This window comes from Scleropages formosus, chromosome 22 (genome assembly GCF_900964775.1).
Source record: "Scleropages formosus chromosome 22, fSclFor1.1, whole genome shotgun sequence".
Lineage (NCBI taxonomy): Eukaryota > Metazoa > Chordata > Actinopteri > Osteoglossiformes > Osteoglossidae > Scleropages > Scleropages formosus.
In genome coordinates this window covers 5,148,037-5,171,519 of record NC_041827.1, presented here as the reverse complement: position 1 = coordinate 5,171,519, position 23,483 = coordinate 5,148,037, and the positions used below count along the sequence as shown (strand labels likewise).

The 23,483-nt window shown below is 41.7% G+C and overlaps 1 protein-coding gene across 4 annotated transcripts in view; it reads right to left on the bottom strand.

Moving 5' to 3' along the window:
- kaznb (kazrin, periplakin interacting protein b) overlaps positions 1–23,483 on the bottom strand; it is a 162,749-nt gene that overhangs the window by 3,425 nt on the left and 135,841 nt on the right. For all 4 annotated transcript variants that reach the window (XM_018725249.2, XM_018725250.2, XM_018725251.2 and 1 more), the window contains 3 exons: positions 9,673–9,864; positions 1,177–1,313; positions 282–452 (listed from right to left, as the gene is read on the bottom strand). In XM_018725249.2, coding sequence (XP_018580765.1) covers positions 282–452; positions 1,177–1,313; positions 9,673–9,864 — 500 coding nt within the window. The remainder of the gene's footprint in view (positions 1–281; positions 453–1,176; positions 1,314–9,672; positions 9,865–23,483) is intronic.

The following is a 23,483-nucleotide window of genomic DNA, read 5'->3' as shown; positions in this document are numbered from 1 at the left end:
ACTAATCATTAATGATTGCTTTCCTGCTACAGACGGAGTACATCATCATCATTCAGTGTAATCCTGATATAGTTGAAATTTATTTGAAGGGACCCTTGTCAGAGCCTGAAGAAAGTAAGAAATGCAGTCTCTACAGCACTAACTGGATATAGGAGATTTATTTTATTTCCTTTTCATGTCTATGTGCTGCCGGGTGTGCTTGCTTATATTTATTCCTTCAGCAGATGTTTTTCTCCAAAGCAACGTACAACTCAGAGCTGGTTGGTTTACCAGTCTATTACCATCGTGAGCTCTGCCTCCAGCTCCTTAATTCTGTTCTCCTTCAGGTCCAGCTGGGAGCGCAGCACACTGGCATGCTCTGTGGCTTCTTTGGTCTGTCTCCTCAGATCCCATTTCTCCCTTTCCAGAAGGTCCTTCTCCTTGGCCAGGGCCTTCACTGCATCCTCACTCTCCTTTAAGACACAAAGCAACGTTCATTGCTGCTTCAACGCAGAGATGCAAGACAATAGACAATTACCGACATCCACACACTAATCTCACTGCATGAAATAATTTGCCGGGAAATGTTCACCTGCAAAGCCCCAGTTGATTTACTATGATGCATTTCATGAGGGGATGGACACGCAGTTGGCCTTGAACCCCCAAAGGATTTTCTCCCCCCGTACCACTTTGAATTTTTTTTCCCTCCTCTGGTGCATCCTGCTTTTTCCCCCCAAACATCTCTTTGGAATTCAATCATTAAAGTAATTGCTAACACTATCTGTGCTGTGGCACTTTGATTAATTTTCACCTATGTAAAGCACTCCAAGGCAACACTGTTGGGGTACACACTACCTCAAAAAAAAAAAAAGAAAAACCTGAAATAAAAGTGAGAGAGCTCCACTTAAGAGCAGAGAAATTGCTTAGTGACTAACAAATTATTTTGATCAATTGCTATGAGATGAATTTGGTAACAAAGATGGTTGATACTGTAGCTGTGAGATTACTTTTGGTAACAGACAGTGATATGGTTTTGGTCGAATGCTGTGAGATTGATTTAATAACAGACCGGGGTGATCCAGATCGATATTAGTTGCTGAGATTCTTCTGGTCTTTTGTGATCAGAATACGTAGTTCATTTGCAGTCAGGTATTTTGGACAGTTTTTCTGTAGTGACAAATTCTGCTGGATTCAAACCTTTCTGTGCTGCTCATAATTACGAATGAAGTCTCTGAGCTGCTCCTCGCGGCTCTCCAGCGTGGCATACAGCTGCTGCATCTGGTTCACCAGGTCGGCCTTCTCCGCTTTAAGCCTCTTCCTGTCTGCTTTCATTGCTGTGGACAAAAAGAAAGAGCTATAATACTGACAAACTTCCCACAAAGACACGAAAGTCATAGCCTTCATTCACTCCTTAGTGATACAGTCCCAGATATGGCCAGCTACCCATGTTCATTCCAACCTACAGCCACTTCACTCTAGTCCCACATACCAACCTCCAACGCTCATATCTAAAAATGTCTGATGATGTTCTCCACTGGCGTCACCTGGGACTTCCAAGAAGTGGCCAGCAAACCATTTTCATCAAAGCTAGAAGGTACAGCCCAACCATCATGTTTTTATTCAGCTTTCTTTAACACAGAATCCAAGGCTGAAGGTGTAACTAATGACAGAGCATAAATACTGATCAACACCAAAACAGAGATGTAACAGATATATATACAGCTAAAGGTCAACCTGGAGCTCAGAGAATCTTGGTGAATAATTCTCATAATGTAAGGAACGCTATACATCAATACCCTAGTAAACGCTGCGCCATGTGGAGCTTTGTAGTTATGGTGCACATTCAAGCAGAACCTGGAAGTACAACGTTCTCTTTTCAACTCTCCCTCCGTGGTATGGACAGTATCTCATAAAACAGCAGTCATTTAGCACTCGCAGGCTCTGTTCCGTGTGTGTGTGTGTGTGTGTGTGTGTGTGTATGTGTGTGTGTGTGTGTGTGGCAGTCTGGTGGTTTCAATGCTGTAAAGTGGCACCGGGAGCCCATTTTTCCACAGTCCAGCTGTGCAATGTACCTCGCCTTCCCCGAGTCCGTTCAGTTAAGCGACACAAAAGAAATGAATGAGACACTGCTGTCCAAGGGCATCATCTCACTAGTGAATAAGAATACAACGATGGGCGCAGCAAGGTTTGTACAGCTGATCCGTCTGTCACACGAGTTGGATGGGCTGGAACACACTTGAGCTGCCCATGTTACTTGTGGTTATAGTAAAAACCGCTCTGTAAATCATCATTCTTGTTCTATTATATTTGCATATTGACATATCTAATGAAATATGTTATACAATAACTCTTTAGCGTTGTTTCAGTTAGTGCTCTACGTTCAACGAACATATCGTGTGTGCTAACCAAGGTGTCGCTGTACTGGAAAACAAAATTTTTTGTATATTACAAAAGCATACCTGGCACATCCCCATCCTCTATTTCAATATACAAATGCATCAAACAATAACAAAGAGGTTAACAATGACAGTGATTTTTCGTTCCGACTGAAAAAGCTGTACACGTTACCCAGTTTAGCCAAAAAAGGCCCTTCAGACATGCAGGATAATAAGACCACATGATGGAAAAGGAAGTTACATTCTCTTCAGCCCCGATTGTGTACTGGCCTTTATGCAGACATGTGTTTAAAAAAATTATATATATTCTGCCAAATTGCTTTTGCTTTACCACAGCTTCATGTTCCCCTCCAAGCTTGGGATTGCAAGGATGATGTATAAATGGTACCCTTGAGAAGCTCGGAGACCTCTTTTTTACCCACAAGTGCTGGACACAGGTTTGCCATGGGGTCAGTCCATATAAAATCACCAGGGGCCTCCTACCTGATCATTTCTGTCACGAACATTTTCTGGAATCTTGTGATTTGAGATGGATTTACCTCATGACAGACAGGTCAACATAAAGGTATTGCTGGTAAACTCCAAATGAGCCAAACTGGTCATATCAGGACAACTGCCTGGGACACAACAACATTCAGAGACTTCATCTGGTGAGGAGTAGGAGGAAGGGGGTGGGTGTGATGGCTAACATTTTGAAAGTAGCCAACATCCTGCATTGCACACCTCGTTTCACACAGACCCCTATACACTAAAAGCTGAGGACACGTCTTCTCAGCAGGCACTCCTTCACTGGGCCTCAGATAGCAGTCTTTGGAATGCAAGTGTTCAACTTTGCTTAGGTTTGCCCAACTCTTGGAGAGCTGACCCATAGGGGTACCCCTGGCATGCCTGATGCCGTCCTGAATGAGGCAACAAATTGCTGCTTCAGTTCCTACAGACGCGTGTCAGTGAATCGTAGGAACATTCCAGTCTCTTGTGCCCAATAAACAGCACTGTGGAAGACTGTGCGAGTCCACAGAGGGCCTGAGCGTAATTTGGCGGAGAGCTGTTACTGAAGAAAAAAAGGTGTAACTTTTGGTCTTACAGGAAAGTGCCTATTACAGAAGTTAAGTGAAGAAAAGCTGATGACTTTGGTATCTCTGTGGCGGTCACTCCACTTCAGGAGGAAAAGTAAACCGCTCTGTCATTTTGCCAGCGTTACCACAACGACGTGATGAGAATTCATTGATTCAAAGTGCATATAGGAAAATCACTGCTTAGTCATCAAGCAGAGCTGGTGATTTATTCATCACACAACATATTCTTACCATTTAACCCCAAGACTTTTAAAAGGCTATTTTGCTCATGGGACAGAGCTTGTAGAGTCATACGACTCAGACAGCCAATAGACAATACCTGTCCACCCCAATACAGTTCTTTACACAGGTGCACTCTGGGAGTTATGGATGGGGTTGGAAGGGATCAGGTATGCAACAGTTTATTCCAGCTCTGCTGAACCCTGCATCAGAACAGCAGGGATGCTTTCATCTTCACACTTTAGAGGGAAGGTAACACATTCATCAGGATCCCTACAGAGATGTATTAGCAAGGCTGGAAGTGCTGAGAGCCCATACTGGTATTAATGGAGCCATTAATACCTGCCTGTCACTGTTTGTCAGCAAGCAGAACATTCTGGAAAGTCTTGCCAAAGGGTAAACTACATACCCTCATAGTGGTAATACAGCAATTACTGACGAGCCTTATATACAATATAATTTAACATGAAAAGTGTCAGTTAAAAAAATTATTAAAACAAGCAACACTGTGCACAACCATAAAAACACAAGCAACTGTCACTTCCATGGTTAAAAACAAATGGTTCTAGACTGACTATGGGACTTAGAGTAAAATGTTTTTCTTAAGAATACTGTAGGCAATTAATTTTGAATAACCATGCACAAAAATGCAACCATGCAATAGAGAACCATGCACAAAAGCCAACATAATTAAGTAATATAGTCACTGTTTACCTAACTTAGCAGCAACTGAAAAATAAAGCAAAATAATGTTAAGGTACAAGCAAACTGTGACCTGTTTGTTATATTATCAAAGGTTTAATATTCCCTTCTGTTGCAACATGAATGTCCAAAACATATCCACCAGATGCCACTGTTTACAAACTTTAAATCCCCAGAGACCTTGACCCTACATAATTCTAAAATAATAGCAGTAATCGCAAATGAATGGCAAAACTGCTTTTATAATCAGAAAATGAAGAACTGCATATCACTTAACACACTATAGCCAGTCTATTCAACAGCTGGACATATTTACAGAGGATATAAAGTTATTCACATCAAGTATCCAATATTTCAACATCCAGGCCAGTCCAGTTTGCTACCACACACATATTTTATATATATATATATATATATATATATATATAAAAAAAAAAAATGCAAAAATGAGGTGTGAACAGCTTTTTCAACAATCCTGCAGAAGTTTCGCACTGCTGAACATCCGTGATCTCCTGAGTGATTTTTTGCAAGCCAGTTTTGTTAAAACAAAGATCAAACAATCCAAAATGTGCCTGAGAAGGTTATATTGGGAAGGATGGTACTAAAGGCAAATGCAGTCTTTGATCACCTGTCATTAAAACTGCTTAAACACAAATGGGGTTCCGGTCATTTAGAACCAATTATAAAAAGGCACAAAATTAAACTGGGGGTACAGCCTGAAGGTGAAACAGTCACTTAGAAACACACATTTATCCACAAAGACAAACATTAAAGGCAATTTAAACAGCACGCCTTTGGGCTTAAAAAATTAAATAAATAAAAAGCCAAGGTTAAATCTACATGAACACAAGGAGAAAATGTAAACTCCCCTCACACAGAGCAGTGGTCAGATTCAAACAAAGTCTTAATTAACTATAGCATCTTCCTCGCGTCAGATGGGATCCCTCCTATATGTACGTATGTGTATATATTTTTTTTCCCCCCACATGAGCCTTGTAAGACATATTGAACAGGTGTCCAGATCATTAGTTTGCACCTGGTGTTTTTTTCTTTCTTCAGCGGAATACTTCCATTCCAGTCCTACAACAACTACCAAGAGAGCGTCTTCATTCTGCATTCATACCTGATCCAACAACACTTCCAAACCTACAGACCAGTCTCCCTCCTCTCCTTTCTGTCTAAAACTCTAGAGCGGGTGGCCTGTGATCAGCTATGTGAATTCCTCACCAGGAACTATCTCCTCGATGGTTATGAGTCTGGTTTTAAAGTTGAACACTCCAAGGAGACGGCGCTTCTGGCGGTGTCTGATGCTCTCCAGTCGGTTAGCCCCGCCTTCCTCTCCTCCTCGGTCCTCATCCTCCTCGATCTGTCTGCAGCATTCGACACTGTCAACCACCGGATTCTACTCTCCTCTCTTAGTTTGGGATCGAAGGAGTGGCAATAAGATGGTTTGAGTGCTAATTATTTGACAGATCCTATCAAGTGGTCTGGCAGAGCTCCTGTTCTCCTCTGCCTCTCTCAACTGATGTCCAGCAGGGCTCGGTACTAGGTTCTCTTCTCTTCTCGATCTACACCTCCTCCCTTGGCCCAGTCGTAGCCTCCTATAGATTCAAATACCACTGCTATGCTGACGATACCCAGTTCTTCCTCTCCTTTCCACCTGGAGCATCAGAGACATTTCTGTACGCATTGCTGCCTGCCTGTCAGACATCTCTGCATGGATGTCTGATCACCACCTCCAACTCAACCTCTCCAAAACAGAGATTCTTCACCTCCCGGCTGGCCTGTCCTCCTGTCACAATCAATCAATCAAACTGGGCAACTCACTCATCTTGCCTACCTCCTCGGCTAAGAGTCTGGGAGTAATGATTGACTCAAGTCGATCTTTCTCTCAGCACATCGAAGCCACAACCTGGACCTACATATACATCTTGCATAATATCAGCAGGATCCATCCTTACCTCACAACTGAGTCTGCCCAACTACTTGTCCAGGCCACGGTGACATTCCATCTGGACCACTGCAACTCTCTAGTGTGGCCTTCCTGCTACTGCCATCAAACCTCTGCAGCTTCTACAAAACGCTGCTGCACGAGTAGCGTTCGACTTGCCAAAGCGTTCGCATGTATCTCCTCTACTCGTTTCTCTGCACTGGCTTCCTATAGCTGCCCAGATCAAATTCAAGACCCTGGTTATGGCCTACAAAAACATCAGTAGTACTGCTCCCAGATATCTACAAGACTTGATCATTTGCTACACCCCAACCAAACCCCTTCGCTCGTCTACTTCTACTCGATTGGTGGTCCCATGCATGCACGAAAGGTAAAGCGCAGAGGTTCTCAGTTCCGGCTCCATTGTGGTGGAATGACCTGTTCCTCTCATCACTCAGAACTGCAGAAACTCTGTCTACATTCAGGAAGAGTCTGAAAACGCACCTTTTCCGGACCCACGTTGCCCAAGATTTCTCAAGCTAATGTATGGTGTAAATGTTCATGCACCCTAACTTTATGATTATGCCCAGATAAGCCTCTACACAGCTGCTACTCCTGTATTATATGCAAATGTTTGTGTACCTTTAAAAATATTGTAGGAATGTGATCAGGATTCGTCTATCCTGAGTTTTATGCACCTACTTGTGCGATGAACATCGGTGCATCAAGTGGAAACAAACTAGGTTTACTTAAGAATCACACGTCTGCAACTATATGTCTCTCTTTCTCCTAATGTAATGTACAAAATGTATTTTCTCTGAGATGTACATCGCTTTGGAGAAAAGCCTCTGCTAAGTGAACACATGTAGATGTAAACACTACCAGACTTACTTCATTCAGGCTTGCACCTGCCTATCCTGAGTAGGGGAAACAGTTCGCTCACCGTCCCCTCCAGGTGCGAGCTGGGAGATGCATATACTTTATTTCCCAGCTTGCTAAGAGGGCCAAGGGTCTGTGTTTGCCCATGTTTGTTTTTGGCTGGATGCTCAGCAGGTGTTTTAAATAGTGACCCAGAACCAAGAGAACCATTTTAACCTTCAGTCTGTTTAGACTTTCTGTAATCACACAATAACCACACATCTTTTTAAGGCTAACATATCCAGTACCTGGAGTTTCTTTTCAAATCTGAAGGAAAACAGAGCAACATGGAAAAAAGTGTACTTTCAGGCTTTACAATACAGGTAGGGCCACACATAGCTTTATGATCTATGTACCGTAAAGAATTACCATTCAGCAGTGCTGGACACTAATGTTGTAAGATATTGCAGGGTTCTGAAATCAAAAACATATTTGATGCAATAGGGGGTGCGGTGGCGCAGTGGGTTGGACCGGGTCCTGCTCTCGGGTGGGTCTGGGGTTCGAGTCCCGCTTGGGGTGCCTTGCGGCGGACTGGCGTCCCGTCCTGGGTGTGCCCCCTCCCCCTCCGGCCTTACGCCCTGTGTTACCGGGTAGGCTCCGGTTCCCCGCGACCCTGTATGGGACAAGCGGTTCTGAAAGTGTGTGTGTGTATTTGATGCAATTTACAGTTGAATAATAATTCTACTATTACTACTGTCAGTCCTACCACCAATAGAATGCACTGCAGAATCCTTGGTTTTGGGCTCAGGTGCAGAATTCTGAGTTTAACTCAGCTATTTCTTTAGATTCATGATCCACCATCATCCCATTAGATCTTATCATCATGGTACATCAAAACAAACCTTATCGGTGTTTATGCACAATTGCAATAGCAGAACTGAACAAGTAAAAGTGAAGGCGGGCCATGTGCTTCTGGGCAACCATGGGTGAAGCAAAACCTGTAATTATAAAGGGCTGCCAATAGACCATTCTAAATGGATGAGTTTTTAAATGACTGGGGCTAAGGCTGCTCATTTAGGGGAATTTGCTCTCATAAAATATTAGTGCTACTCTTCAAAGAAGAGCTCTTCCGCATAAGGGACCCTACGCCAGTAAAAACTACCCACCTGTATAAATGTTTAAATCATTCTAAGAAGAATATGAAGACTTACTGTATTCTGTAATTTACTTCAGCATTCCCATGAATATAGATTCCATGTTTACGTGGTGCTTCTTGTGTTAAATGACAGGAACTGGAGTTCTGTTACAGCTCATCTAGATGTGGTTGAGTGAATACTTGTGTGTTGTACTGCCTGCTGCATCTTTGTAAAGCACATTTATTGAAGTAGGATGGATGGATGAGCAAGCAAATCTATTCCAGAGAGATATTCACTTTGGTAGCAGCAGCACACACCATACCCACACACAACATACATACAGATACACATGTAAAGTAACATATGAATAAGTTAGCAAGTGAATAAATAGGCAAATATTTCAATGAAAGAGACAGAGGAGTGGACTGAAATGAGATGATGCAGGGTGTGGTGGGATACAGAGAAAGCTGAGTGCCACTCAGTTATAAGGAAGTCACCCTCTGGAGGTGTGAGGGCTTGTTGCAGAGCTTCACGGGTTGGACTTGATTGGCTGGCACTTCCACACATACACACACACATTCTAGATTTATAAACCTGTTGTGTATTTCTCATTTATGACATTAAAAAGAGAGGAAGCTTTAAGTGTCTCCACCTAGCCCTTTTACATCCACTCTGAGGCCTACTGCACACACTTATCAGTCCGCTTGAGAATCTAACAGTGATAAAAGCCTTTCAATCAAACTAATGAAATGAATCAGATAGGGAAGATTAGGAGATGACATTAAGCTATTCAGTTCTGGCCTCCTATGCAGAAAAGCTTAATCACTGGAGGAGTTATGCCGTTAAATGTCTTCTGACGTTGTAAGTCAATTTAATAACTCTTAATTCAGTTTTCATTACTTTTGTGCCTGCAGGGGTCTGTTCTGCTGTTGTTCTCATTACAGACCAGCCTCATAAAAAAAAACAACCCCCTGTTCACACACTACAAACACATTTCAGTATAAATATCAAATTACTTGTTTTCTTCTTCGTCTAATCCTCCGCATCTCTAGCAAATATTAAGAGATTAACTAAACACCGACTTCTTAGCAAAGAATTTATTCATGTGAAATTTTCTGGTCAGATGTTATGTGTGAGTCATTGTCAGATGATTGCCACATGCTGCCCATAGCTGAAGAGGAGTGGGAAGAGAATATGAGAAACAGGGGTGAGAAGGAACAGGAGAAAAGCCCCTGAGTAGTCAGCGAAGGAAGAACATGGTGTTAGAAGATGCGACTGGGAACCAGGGGAGAAGATGAAGCCTAAGGACAAAAGGAGAATGAAAGAGGGAGTAAAAAGGGAACAGATCAGATGGATGAACCACACTTCATTTCTACCTTGTAATGCCTCCTTGGCACGGTCCAGCTCCTGCTCCTTCTGTGCCAGCTGTACACGGAGCTCAGTGGCAGAGAGAACCTCAGGTGAGCAGCCTCCCTGAGAGTCCTCCAGGTCCTTGGTCAGCATGTCCTTCATCTGCCGCAGCAACAGCACCTCCTCTTGTAGCTGGGCCACCTCATCTCGCAGAAGTACTGAGAACAGGAAGGCACATCCTTAGACACAACACAATGGCTCCTCCTGCACTGAACAGTTAGACCCCACTTAAGACATCCCCCCCAACTCTAGCAGAGTCTGACCCTATGGAACACCTTCTCCTGTCAGACCATTTTCTACTTCTCCTCCAACCCCTAGCAAAAAGGTAGAGTCTGTGGAAAGCCTTCTCTTGTCTCTTGCACAGTGGCAGACTCCATACAATAGTCTCTCCTAGGGACAGGAGGTGCAAGTCCTGTAAAACATCTACTGTTCTTTAGCAGAGTCACACAACCACTAACTCAATACAACATTTACTACTGCTCTTAATACAAAAAAACAAGACCCTCAACTAATGCCTAAAAGGAACAAACAGCTACACTCCATAAACACGGCCTCTTGTACCCCAAGATGAGAAAACTAGTATACAACACCTATATCTGCCCTACACACAAACAGGACTGCTTTGAAGGCAAAAAACTGACATTTACACAAACTGCAACAGACACTACAGCGATGACAGTAATTTGATTGCAAAATGTTATCCCAGAGAGTGATTGACTAACTGACATCCTGGACAGCTGGTGCAAGACTCCAACAGGATATAAAAGCGGAATGGGATTGTAGCCTGAGTGCTGACTGCTACTGTCTGAGCAGATACCACTGATGTCTGAGACCAAACAGACCAATCAAAACCATTGGGACTTCCAAAATCAGTACCACTTTAAAACTGAACAATACCTATATCCCCAAATACAACAATATACAGTATAAATCACACTAATAAATTAGTGTGGAAGGACACAATTGTGCTCAAAGAGCAAAAGCAATTGAAAAATAGAGGGAGATGATAAAATGGGGGAAACAAAAGTAAAATGTAAAGAAGAGGGAGACCTGAAGGAAAATAAAAGGGCAAGACTGAGTGGATAAATACAGTTTTTGATTGCATAAGTCAAGGAAGTGTAGAAGAACTCATATCAACAAGCGGAAAAAAGCTGTGAAATGAGCATCACGCATGTTTTTGAGTCTACTTGTATTGTAGGCAACAGTGAGACACAGGCTTGGCACACTCAGAGTCATCCAAGGTTTCAAATAACTTTTAAATTAATTAATATACTTATTTATTCATATACCCCATGGGACATTAGAGCAGGAAATGTGTCATTCCAATGACGGTACACACAAACACAATGTTTTTCTGGATAACAATAAAGGAAAAAAGACGACTGTGCAACATCTCATGCAAAGAAGTCAGTGAATTTACATATAGGTTGTACAGTTACTGAGTAGGTAATAATAAATCAGAAGACACTTGAGATAGTTTAACCATGGACAGGATAGAGAGTAGGATCTGACCAATAAAAACAGTAAAAAGTCTGAGAAAACTTGCTGCAAACCAGTGCTTTTTAAAAGGATGTCGTCTTCTGGGGTATACACTGTACGCTTGTCTTTGTCTACAATTAATCCTCGAAACTCCTAGAACATATATCAGTCAGATTCCAGAGCTGTAAAAGAAAATGTGGGATTTGTGCCCTACAAAAATTAAACTAACTCGTAACCCTTCCAGGCAAGTTTTCCTGTCAGTTTTCTGTTGTTTCTAGTGAAAAGCCAAACTACTCAAGACCTAATGAGTGGCTAGTTCTTTGTGGCATGGCTTGAAGTCAAGATAAATTCCAGCATGAAAAACAAGGCTTTTACAAACCTCTTTATATTATAAACTTCTGGCCATTCTATACGGTTAACCTCTTCTTCTGCAAACTTAATAGAGGAGTTATGATTTTTATATTTACTCATTCTTGTCTCCAAAGCAACTGACAATCTCAGTCTACATACAATTATTTACACATTTAGGTAATATTAAAGCAATTACCTTGCTCAGGAATACTGCAGCCAGAGGTGAGGACCATACCTGGGACCTTTGGGGGCAAATACAGCAGCACTAATTGCTACACTCCCTGCTGTCTGCAGCTGGTACAGTCGACTGCAGAAGCTGAAGACAAACAGTCACGTTGCGGGACTGCTACGAAGCAGTGGAGACGAGCAAGCAAGTTGGGTTAACAGTAATGTGGAAGGTTCTTTGGTGCTGGGCAGACACACCACACGATCCATTGGGTGCAAAATTTTTACCTCTTAGCTGCTCTTACACAAAAGCAGTCTGACTGATCTTCCCAAGCCAAACCATCTACTGTTACCACTACATACTTTATAGATTTCCTTCTGCAGGCAGCACATGAGCTGCCCCATCTGGGGGTCAGATAGGGAACTTCCATCTTAGGCCTGGACCTCTTTTATTAGTATGACCATGTAGAACAAGACTGGAAGAAATCAGAGCTCAGGAGATACACAGAAGACTGGACTCATTCTAAAGGAAGAATGACCAAGGGATAATGATCTGCTAGCCCTGTTATGATATCCTGACTCTACAAAAGTAATATGGTAATAGTCAGGCTGAAAATTACTGAATGGTTGAGTGACAATACAATAAAGGTCCAGTGATTACAACCTGACGATCCAATGACAGTGATATAATGTCTGGGCTCTGAACTCTACTGCGGGTACCTAAAGCTGGGGTAGAGGAACCCCTAGCTGCTTTAATTGTGATACCCCTCCAGAAAATCTGACTGATGTAATCTAACCTAAGGTTGCATTGAGCCCCATGTCAGTTGCTGTCCATTCAAGCACTGCATTCTGTAGACTTGCACAACTTGAAAAAAGTCATCATTCTGCAATCCAATCACACCAAACAGGCAGATCTACTGTCATGTTGCTGGGAGGGATTAAATGAAGCCTATACTAGAGACCTGCTCCATTTAAACCAATGAAATGCACATTGATGACAATCCTTTGAGTTGACTGTGATGAAAGAGAGTGGTATGTACACGTGGCTAACTTTTGCAGATCTCCAGTCACATTATGTAGTGATGAGTCATTTGACTTTTGTATAAGGAAGTCACAGAATACTCCCAATTGTTGACATATCTCACATAACTCTTTTCCAGAGAGTATTCTCAGTGGGAATGTATTTCACGATCAACTGACAACACAATGATCTTACAAGCTACCTCCATTGTAGCAATTATCTTACAGAAAACTCTGCAAATAATTTTACTGTAGATGTCACACGACCACCTTCATAAATTAAAAATGAATTCCCTAAGATCATAAATTTTCAGAAGTATCATCTTGCTCAAAGGCAGAACAGCACTCTGGGACTTGAACTGGAAACTAGTAAGTCAAATCACCTACTTCCAATAACCTTGGGTTGTGTTTCGTCTGTTTTCTGATATAAACAACTTGCTTCTGACTCACAGCAGAAATATACTCTTCCAGATAGTTGCCTCTGCGCATTAACTCTGAAGAAGCATGCCACCCAGATCATTTATTCCCACAGAGAACACCTCTGGAATCCTGTAGGTACAACGCAGCATTTGAAGCTCAGCAGTTGTGTTCTATCATTTTAAATGGCATAAATGTTTCTAGTTTGTTAATAAAACGCTAATTTGTCTGAGATAATAAGGTGGAACATTTGGGAGGTTACAGTTAATGATCAAGGAGAGCAAATATTATAATTATGTGCATCTATTATTTTGCTGCCCTTTGCATTTGCATGCACTTCACAATTATTCATGCAACACACTGCAAATGGAAAACCCATTTTCAGTCATGGAAATGACTGTTTAACAGACCCATTTGCATAATGGCAGTAACTTCAGCAAATGAGCATCTGATAAACTCGAGGAGTGATGGTAGTATTGCTGCAATTCCCCAGCACTCGTGCATCACTGGTTGACCAGATGCCGAGGCTAGATTTTAGGGCAGTGGGCCGGGGTTCTGGAACTTACCCCTGTTTTGCAAGCGATGACTGCTGGACAGTGAGGTGACAAGTTTGCAGGGCCTGATGTGCAGGTCATATGCGCTCATAACTTTACAGCATTTGGGGTTAAACTTAGAGGCATACAGTGAAGACCAAAGGGTCTTACAAATCATGTCAATGACTGCCCCAGGAGCACTGTCACAGAGCTGTTGCTGAGTCTACAGCTCTTATACACAACATAGCAATACTACAGAAAACAGAATTTACTCCTCAGTAATAATTCTGTCCTCTCTATTGCAAGTTAGTGTTTCACAGAATCACCCAATTCCATCCTATAAAAGGTTCATAACCCAAAATATTTGTGCAGTTGATTGGTATACAATCATTAAGGATCATTAGAGAAAAGAAGAGACAGTAAAGCTGCCATTATGTTTCCATAGAAACACATTAAGAAACAGCCAGAGTGGTTTGTCAGGCTTTCTTGTGATCTTGCTAAATAAGAAAGCTTTGCTGTAAGTCATGAGCATTAATAACTTCTAATTTGCTCATAATTACATACTGGTTAAGAGCTGGCAAACACATACCAAATGTGTGCTGAGCTGTTCCATTCAAAGAAAGACTTAACAGACAGTTAAATCAAATCAATTTAGCCAAATTCAGTTCTGATGAGCGGGAAGTACAAACTCAGCTTGACATAAATCCATAATCATGGGTTTCGATTTTCACACATCAAAAAGGCCGAAAATGTATGAACCCTTTTCAGAGCTATTGTGCTGCAAAACTAAATTATCATTCTTATAATAGTTAAGATGGTCTAAGCACCTGGAATTTTCGCCGTAACAGAATGACTTGTCTGTAAGAAGTACAGGGGTACGACAAGTGTGTGATCCTGGGGCCAAGGAGCAGCGGCTAACAAATCCCTTCACATTCGGCCATAAAGCACAGGGATAAAGTGGAACTGACAGCTGAAATATTGCAATACTGAAGTAAAAGTATTGCTCTTTACTGAGGTCCAGTGTTGTCAAACAAAGAACGAGCCTAATGTTAATGGATTTAAAGCTTTTTCATGTCTGGCAACTGAAGATGTCAGGAAAAAATGTTGGGTGCTTTGAGGGCTTCACTATGCAAACAGACAAAACAAAGGCACATTTGTTGTCTTGACTTAAAGCAAAGCAAGCGGGCAGAAAAAAGAAAGCAAAGGCTATTGACTGTTTGGTGACCTCCCGTTTGTGTCTTTGATAATGCCAAAACAAATCACAGGGAACATTCCAGTAAACAATTCCAGCTTTGTGCTCTGTCAGACTCACTTTTTTTGGGGGGGTGGGGGGGTGGATGAACTCACTGAGATTGTGACCTTTTCAGTACTCTTGGCACACACTTTCACACTCAGGTCATTCTGAGGACTGAGCATGTTTATGAGATGTGAATGGGATGAAAGTAGATGCGGAATTATGTCAGGAGTGCTCCCTCCGCATGTTTCCAATGCAGCTTTCTCACGACCCCATGGCTTTTCTCTTTTTTTGAAGGCAAAACTCCAAAACCATTTCTGGCTTTGAAAAAACACCACTTTTCTGTCTGGGAAACAAATTTGACCTGAGTAAAGAATCAGATCAGGCGTCGAGTCAAATTCAGACTTCGGAATGTCTAATTCATAGTGCATTTCATCAGCATGTCAAATACACAACACTCCAATACAGTATTGCCAAAACACCATAAATGAACACCATCTGATGACAGCAACACTGTTAATGATAATTAGTACAAAACCATCATAATAAACAAGAGTTTAAGAACAACGTTACGGTACACATCAAAATCTTTAAAAGGAACTTCTTGCCAAGTAGACACAGTAATGCCGCTTGTGTTCGGTGACCATGCAAAACAGCCATAAAGCACACACCTGCTTTCCTGCGTTTTCTGGCACAGACTGGTGTCTCTCTTACTGCTGATCTATGGAATCCACTTGGGGAACTAATCAGTCTATGGATTTTTCTCATCGATTTCTTTAAGACCCAACAGGGCTCAACAGAAGAGTGGAGCACATTCCCTTTCTCATGTGTGTTAATCACGGATGCTTGCTGCGGCACAGATGCTCACTGTGCAGGGAGATACTGTCTGCTCTTGTCGGAGAAATGTGCTGGTTTGGGCAAAAACGAGCCCACGAAGACCAACCCCTCAGCCATCCTCACGACCTTTAAACATTGCGATTTGAACGCCTGACATACGAGGCAGTCGTAGAATAAAAGGGTTCAGTATTTCTCTGGCCTGACCAGGGCAAATAGTTTGCGCAAGGGAATATTTCTGTAACCCGGCTTCCAGCACACACAGTAAACTTGTGCATATGACGTCAGCCCACAAATCAGATCCTGAAGATACAATTATTTTCTGAACTTTTTTTCGGTCTCTGAACATTGATTTTCTCCAAAATGACAGTGCATTTGTTCGTTGTTCAGTAATGTAGGGACAGCTGGTAGTGTAGTAGTTAGTGCAGCTGCCCTGGGCGCAAAGGATGCAGGTTTGACTCCCACCTCTAGCTGCTGTACCCTTGAGCAAGGTACTTACCCTAAATTACCTAGCTGTACAAATGGGTAAATAATTGTAGGCAGATTAACACTAAGTCACTTTGGAGAAGAGCATCCTCTAAATGAATAAATGTAAATCTGCAAAAGCTATAATCTGGTGAGTATTATATATGCTGAATTCATAAAATCATCCAATCCAGTACAGGAAGTATATTAGAACACGTGCTGGTGAAATACACTTGCACATTGTTTTAACACACATTACACTTCCTGATGTGTCAGGAATGACAGGGTCAAAGAAACATGGGCATCATCACATTACCCCATGGTGCACACCACTCAAAGTAAAATAAGATGAATTCGTACAACACTGGAGTTACCAGAGCTGTTTTGAGGCAGGCCATCTATTCTCCGTTTAACATGGAAAAGACCCCAAGGGTCTCTCAGTCACACAGCCCTATAAAGACAAGAGATCTATGAGAAGTGTAACAAATGAAAAGCTGTCATGCTGAGTGCAGAAAAGGTGATGAAAGTCCTCATCCTTAATGTCAGAGCGCAAGGCAAGGCAGCGCAGTGCTAAAGGGCTCACGCCCTCCGCAGTCATGTTAATGGAGCTCAACGAGAGCATCGCGCCCACACAGTTACACAATGATCATTAACCATCATTATGAACACATTCTTGCCTGCCCTCACCCCCTTCCAGCTACGATGCCAGGCCCCACCCCCTCTTTACACTCAGTGAAGACGAAATCCATCAGAAGGTCCCCGAATCGCCATCCCTTCAGCCTGATGAATGGCAGCGCACAGAGCTTGGCTGCTCCGAGGATTATGAAGTCAATTTAGATGAAAAGAACAATCCGTTTGTTGTGCCGGGGGGGATAGAGGGAAAATGTGTGTTGGGGGGGGTGACGGGGAAACTAGGGGTGCTCGATTAGAGGGACTGCACAGCTGATATCTTACAGAGACAAAGGCAGCAAGGGAGAAGAAAAACAGGGATCTATCTATAACCTCCGACAGCAACGTGTGTGCGCGTGTGGGGGGGGAGTGTTTACTAACTTTATCCTCCACATTCAGTTAGTGAGCAAGGCATATTAGGGTGCCTATACTCATCCTGAGTGAGAGAGAATCCTAGAAGTTCATTCCAATGCCTGGAGAGTCAAAATAAATGACAGTATTTACCACTTGTACAGATATGCATTTTACAGCATTATACAGTGTGTAAGTCTACAAAGCTCTATAACTGCATGTGGCAGGGAACTGTGAGCACAGAGTTGATGGTCAAAAGCCTTGGAGACCTTTTTCCAGACTGCAACTGTAATGTGTGTGCATACACATATGTACAGTAGTTTTTCAATTTGATAGTACCCTATCATTTTCTTTCATACATCATAGAGCAGCATTAGCAGAACATTCTCCATCTGGAGTAACGTCAATATTTCTACAAGATGTCTGCAATAAAAGAAGGACTATCAAGTGAAGCAGGCCTATTTCAATGGATAAGAACAGGACATTACGTGTCACAAGTGGCAAGGTGGCACAGTGGGTTTCACTGCTGCTTCTTAGTGTCTGGGCTATTTGAGGACAGGTTCAAATCTGGCTCACTCTGTATGGAGTTTCTATGTTTTTCCTGTGAATTTCTTACGGATGCTCTGGTTTCCTCCTAGTCCAAAAACATGCACTTCAGGTGAACTGACGATGCTAGACTGCCTACAGTGTATGAATGTAGTATGGGATGTACCATCCTAATCCTTTTGCCCAGTGATTCTGGGATAGGCTCTGGACCACCAAGACCCTGATCACAACAAGAGATCAATAAAGATGGATGGAATACTTAACATAAGACTTGTATGAAAGAATTCATGCAAAAGTTTGAACATTTCGTGCGTCTTTATCAATAAAAAAACCTGATATATCTTTCAGTTTCAATTCATTTACCATACCGCAGAGGATATTTTGAGCAGAGGGAAAAAAAAAAAAAAAAAAAGGGTTCTTCTTTTACACTATTATGAGCATTTGCATGCAATTCAAGCCCTACAAACAGAGGGCACAGATGCTGTTTGAACTTGTGCAGGTTCAAGAACACCTTAAACACCCAAAAACAACTGCTGAACAGAGACAAAAATGTAGACATTTTTTCTCCTAGAGACAAAGTCAGTCTATTTTAAAGCACTGATCCTGAACTGTTCTCCTGACATAAATATCCCAAAGCATGCATTGCTGTAACCCAGTTTTTCCACTTCTGAAATATGCTTGCAAAATAATTGCAATACTTTATAAGGCTGTTCTCATCTGCTCCGTGAACATCATCTCAGTTCCTGCAAGTCACTGTTGTAATGTTTTAGGGTAGACTTTTTGTACCAGGAGTGTATTTTCAGCTGTTAGAATACTTGTGCATGTTTGCATGTGCCTGAGTACATTTAATGAGCATTATGGCTTTGCCAATGATCTCCCTGTGTGTAGAGGTGTGTGGGGAATACAGTGATTGGGTGTCCCAAAATTATATATTTCTCCAAATTGGAATGAGAACCTGGAGGCAACATAATGATAACAAAAATGCAGTACAGACAGATTATTGACTGGAACCATGATTTTACCGATGGAATGAGCATATTATATGATTAGTTCAATAAAAATAGAAATGCATACCTCTGTAGATAAATTTAAATCTTGTTCAATAGGTATTGTGCAAATCAGTGAAGGAATTATTTTAATCGCTTTTCAGTGAACATTACCATTTTATTTAGAGATTCTTATGTTTACATTACATGCAAGATCAGGCAGATGCAGTCAAACAAAAGGAGTAGCAAACGGCACAAAAAAGGAATGGGATTTATTTAAAAGTTCAAGATTACAGTTGTAGCTTTTGGTGTTTGGGCTGGTGAAATGTTTTCAACTGTCCAGTAAGTTTTTCTTAAAGCAGGCAAATGATTCAAGTGTCTGGTACTGAGTTACACCAATACGGCTCATACCGGGAATTAGAACTCAGTACTATCACAAAAGACTGACTTAATGAGCTCCTCAAACCCTACACCTAATCTGCCTTGTGAAAGTCTACCTCCTAATGTAATTTCATGGTCCTTTGTCTGAAATGAGAGCAATCAATGTCTTTTTGGCCTTGGTCCCTCATGGGACTGATGAGCGTCCTCTGTTACAAAAGAAAACAGAATATGTTCTACCATTACAAAAAAAAATCTGTAAACCCACTGCCTCAAAATTCCTCACTCGTTAAGATTTACATGCATACAGACGTTCTATTTCTGTTTATAACCTGTTAGTATGTGCTCTAAATTTATGTGCCTGTTGCTTTAAGCACTAACTCTGAGTGCAGTCTAAATTATTTTGTGTAAATGTAATCGCAATTAATAGAAAAAAAATGTTTTGGTTGAACCAAAGCAAAACTGCATTTTTTTAAAAACTGTAAACATTTTTGAAAAAACTAAGTGTTTGTCATGTCATGAACGCAAAACATACAGCTTGTCGTGATGGAATTTAAGTAGATGATTGTCTGTTCAACTACTTTTTTTAAAAACATTTTCAAAGATCTGTTGGTAACTATTTTGTTGTCCGAGTGCATTTTACAAAACATTTTTCAAAACATCACACGTATTAGTGTTAGCTAGTATATGAGCTAAATACATTTGTTTTCATATACAACCCATTAGCAGTACAGAAATGGCAAACATGGGGCAGCTACATCACCTGAACTTCATACGGCACACAACATGATGCAAGCACAAGTAAGGCATGTCTTTTCTGACTATTTTAGGACTTCATACAGACAATGGCACAATGACGGCTGAACTCCAGACACTCAAAACAAAACTGGTCGACTGATCCTTTCTGCCCAGGAAAAAAGCCATCATTTCACTCAAACTTTTACCAGGTACAAATGTGTTAACCATTTTATTGACTCTGCATAGATAGAAATCTATTTGCTAATATTCAGCATAGAGAGATATTCTGAGGGGTAAAGATCGATCCTGTTTCAAAAGAGAAGAAAAATACCACATTACATGGCACCCATAGGTAGTGTAGGCTAGCAGGGGGAAATGAAACAGTGGAGGCATGCAAAAACCTCAACACATGAACACATGTGAGCAAACACACTCCTCTATAGAAAATCATTTGGAAAAATGACGACTAAATCTTTAAGAAGCATCTTCCTTCGTTTCAGTTCAAAACTCCTATGTCTGATGGAATTATTGTTATCATGGTAGATGATCTTGACCGATTGCAGTGAGTGTGAGGAAAAGGCCAAGGGCAAAAGCACATATTAACAGATTAGATAAAGTATTGAGAAGATGCAAAGAAAAAAAACCTGATATGAATGTATTTAGATGAAAAATGTCACAGCTGTAGGCTAAAACTATTTATGAAAACCAGCAACAGTGGCAGGGGGCCTGGATGAGTCAACAACCTGGCAAAAAAAATCCATCTGTGAGTCATAGCCCAGTCAAGTGACTTAGCCAATAGTTACATGATGGGCAAAAGTACGACCCTGGGGGGGTTAACAACTAAACCCAACAGTTTGCCAGTGAGTATCTGGCAACAAGTGCCCAACCAAGAGCGAAACATTTGACTCAGGACACCACTTGAAGGAGCAAATGTAATAAGCCAGAGAAGCCACCCAACGTACATCCATAGAACCAGTGTTCCTCCCAATTGCTCAGACACAAGTATTCCCATTTGGCGGAGGAATATGAATTCTTAACACATGAAAACATTCACTGTAATCTGTTGTTTTTGTCAACAGAAGGGACCGCACTGTTTCATAAACTAAGCACAGTCAAGAGTAAATACCGGAGTGACGTCTGAAAAGCCAACAGGAAGGCGTTACTCATCAATGTCCCAAAAGGCCATATGTCAATTCCTGGAAAGGCTCAGGACAAAGAGTGCACAGTCATGTTTTATCGAGAGAAAATCCATTCACAGCTGAGACTGCACAGGCAGAAAATAAGAGCTGAGAATAAAACTGCAGTCTCATTTGGGTGTCCTTTTCTAGACCGAGGACACATGTGTTGAGTCAGTCGTCCCTCACCTTCCCCAATGCTGTGGAAAGTAATCACACAAATGCAGGTATGTCAACAAATTACTGCATCATACCAGTGTAGAACAATGGATTTGCAACAATGTGACCAGGACAGACTAAAAGATTCAGGACAAGAAAACAGCATTAAGTGTTTGGGAAAAACACTCCATCCCATTGTAGGTCCAAAAAGGTGCAACACAGGTAGCAAAGCTTGACCCAGGAGTGCTAAATCTTAAAGCACAGTGAATCGCAGACTGGTTACTGTAGCAGTAACCACACACTGCACTCTGCACACTGCTGAGGCTGCACATACAATCTACAATTGCTAAAAACACTCCAGGAAACTCAATAAGTTCTTTCATTTACTGATTACTGAGTTCTTTATTATCTCCTCTTTGCGACGAAGGCAATCTGAAACATCAGTAGAGGAATTAAGGCAATAGGGTTATTATTACAGCTATTATAATAATAATAATAATAATAATAATAATAATAACTACTGTCCATTGCCAAGCTGACAGCTTTGTCTAAGGCAGCTTATAATATGAGGTTTGAATATTAAGCTACTTAATTACTTATTTACCCATACAGCTGGGCAATTTATAGTGGAATAATTTAGGAAAAATATTTTGCTCAAGGGTAACACAGCAGGAGTAGGGGCTCCCATTTAAGTGCCAGGTAACACTCACGACTACGCTTTGCACTGGCCCTACATTACTTTGCATGTTCCGAAGTAAAACACACACATTAACTTGGGTGCAGTGCACAAAAAGAAATACTCTGGGATAAAAAAGAAGCCAAATAATTATGACCACCTGAACAACACACACCTTTGGGTTTGTAATCTGACTCAGGCCGGATGCTTATAACATGCCATTCGCCATTCACTGGGACTGAAATGAAGGCTGGTATTAAGTTTTAGTTTTTGTCATCTGCTCTCCCTCCAGGCCCTTTACCATGAGAGTTATATCGGAACCCTAAATGTAGCCCTGCTGCGTACACACGAGACAGCAAGTAGCATAGTGGGTAGCGCAGCTGCCTTTGGATGCAGAGAGCACAGGTTTGAATCACACCTCCAGCCGTAGTGGCTTTAAGCAAAGTACTTACCCTCAGTTGCTCCAGTAAAATTACCCAGCTGTATAAATGGGTAAATAATTGTAGGCAGATTAACACTGTAGGCTGCTTTAGAGAAAAGTGTCAGCGGCAATGAATAAATATAAATGTGTGAGGCATTGAATACTGTTCACAGTGACCAGCTCAATGAGAACATCTCATCAGGATGAGAGCTGCTTTAGGCGAGTGGGTGAAAACTGTAGGTTGATTTTTAAACAATGTCTGTCATCACATGGGAAAACTAAGTCCCAGTTAGCCTTGTAAACCTCCCTGGTTCACACAAGAGAGGACCGAGAGTGACGAGTCCTTCGGGACACTGAGGCCACAGCCACCATGGCATGTTTTCTCGCCAGGTGGATGGTCTGAGGTCAGTAAAATAAACGCAGGACTCGCGGGGTCGTCTTCAGGTAGCGTCCCACACACTGCCACAGTCCCAGCTATGCAGTGTCCCTTAGAGGGGTGAGGGACAGGGATGCGGTAACTGTGTTTAAAGCAAGAGCAGGGCACCTTCAGCCAAAAGGGCACATATCTACAAAACGGTTTTCCTTTTGCTGAAAAAGCAGGATTTATTCAAAATAAAGTATTTTCAGGATACTTCCCTTTAAGAGGCCTGGTTCTTGAAAGCCAAGGAGAGCCAAATGCAAAACAGGCTGTTTTCTTCTTTACATTATTCTTGCCACTGAAAACCCTTTTCATTATAACCCCAGGAAAAATACAGTATAACTTCAGTGTTATTTCCCTAAACAAACAAGAGCCTCTGAAAAAGTCTCTCTGTGGGAAATGGTCAAAGGTCAGACCAGGCTACACAAATAGTGAAACAAAATGTGGTCTTTATATGAATTTCATTGGTTCCAACAGCAAACAGTGGCTTAGTCTCACACTCCCTTACTTGTAACTTGTAGCTCCTACCTTTCACTTGAAAGACATGATAAAACAGAGTACGACTGGGTCAAAGTCTCTTTTCAGCCTCACTATATGTGATAGTGCACCGGCCAAAAAGCTCCTGCCACATGCGAGATGCACTGCACTCCACCTTACTTCCCTACCAACAAATTCTGAATGTTTTATCCATTAAGTGCCACCCGCGATTTGCTCAAATAAAATATCACCAGGACCCATTATATTCAGACACACAACTTCTGG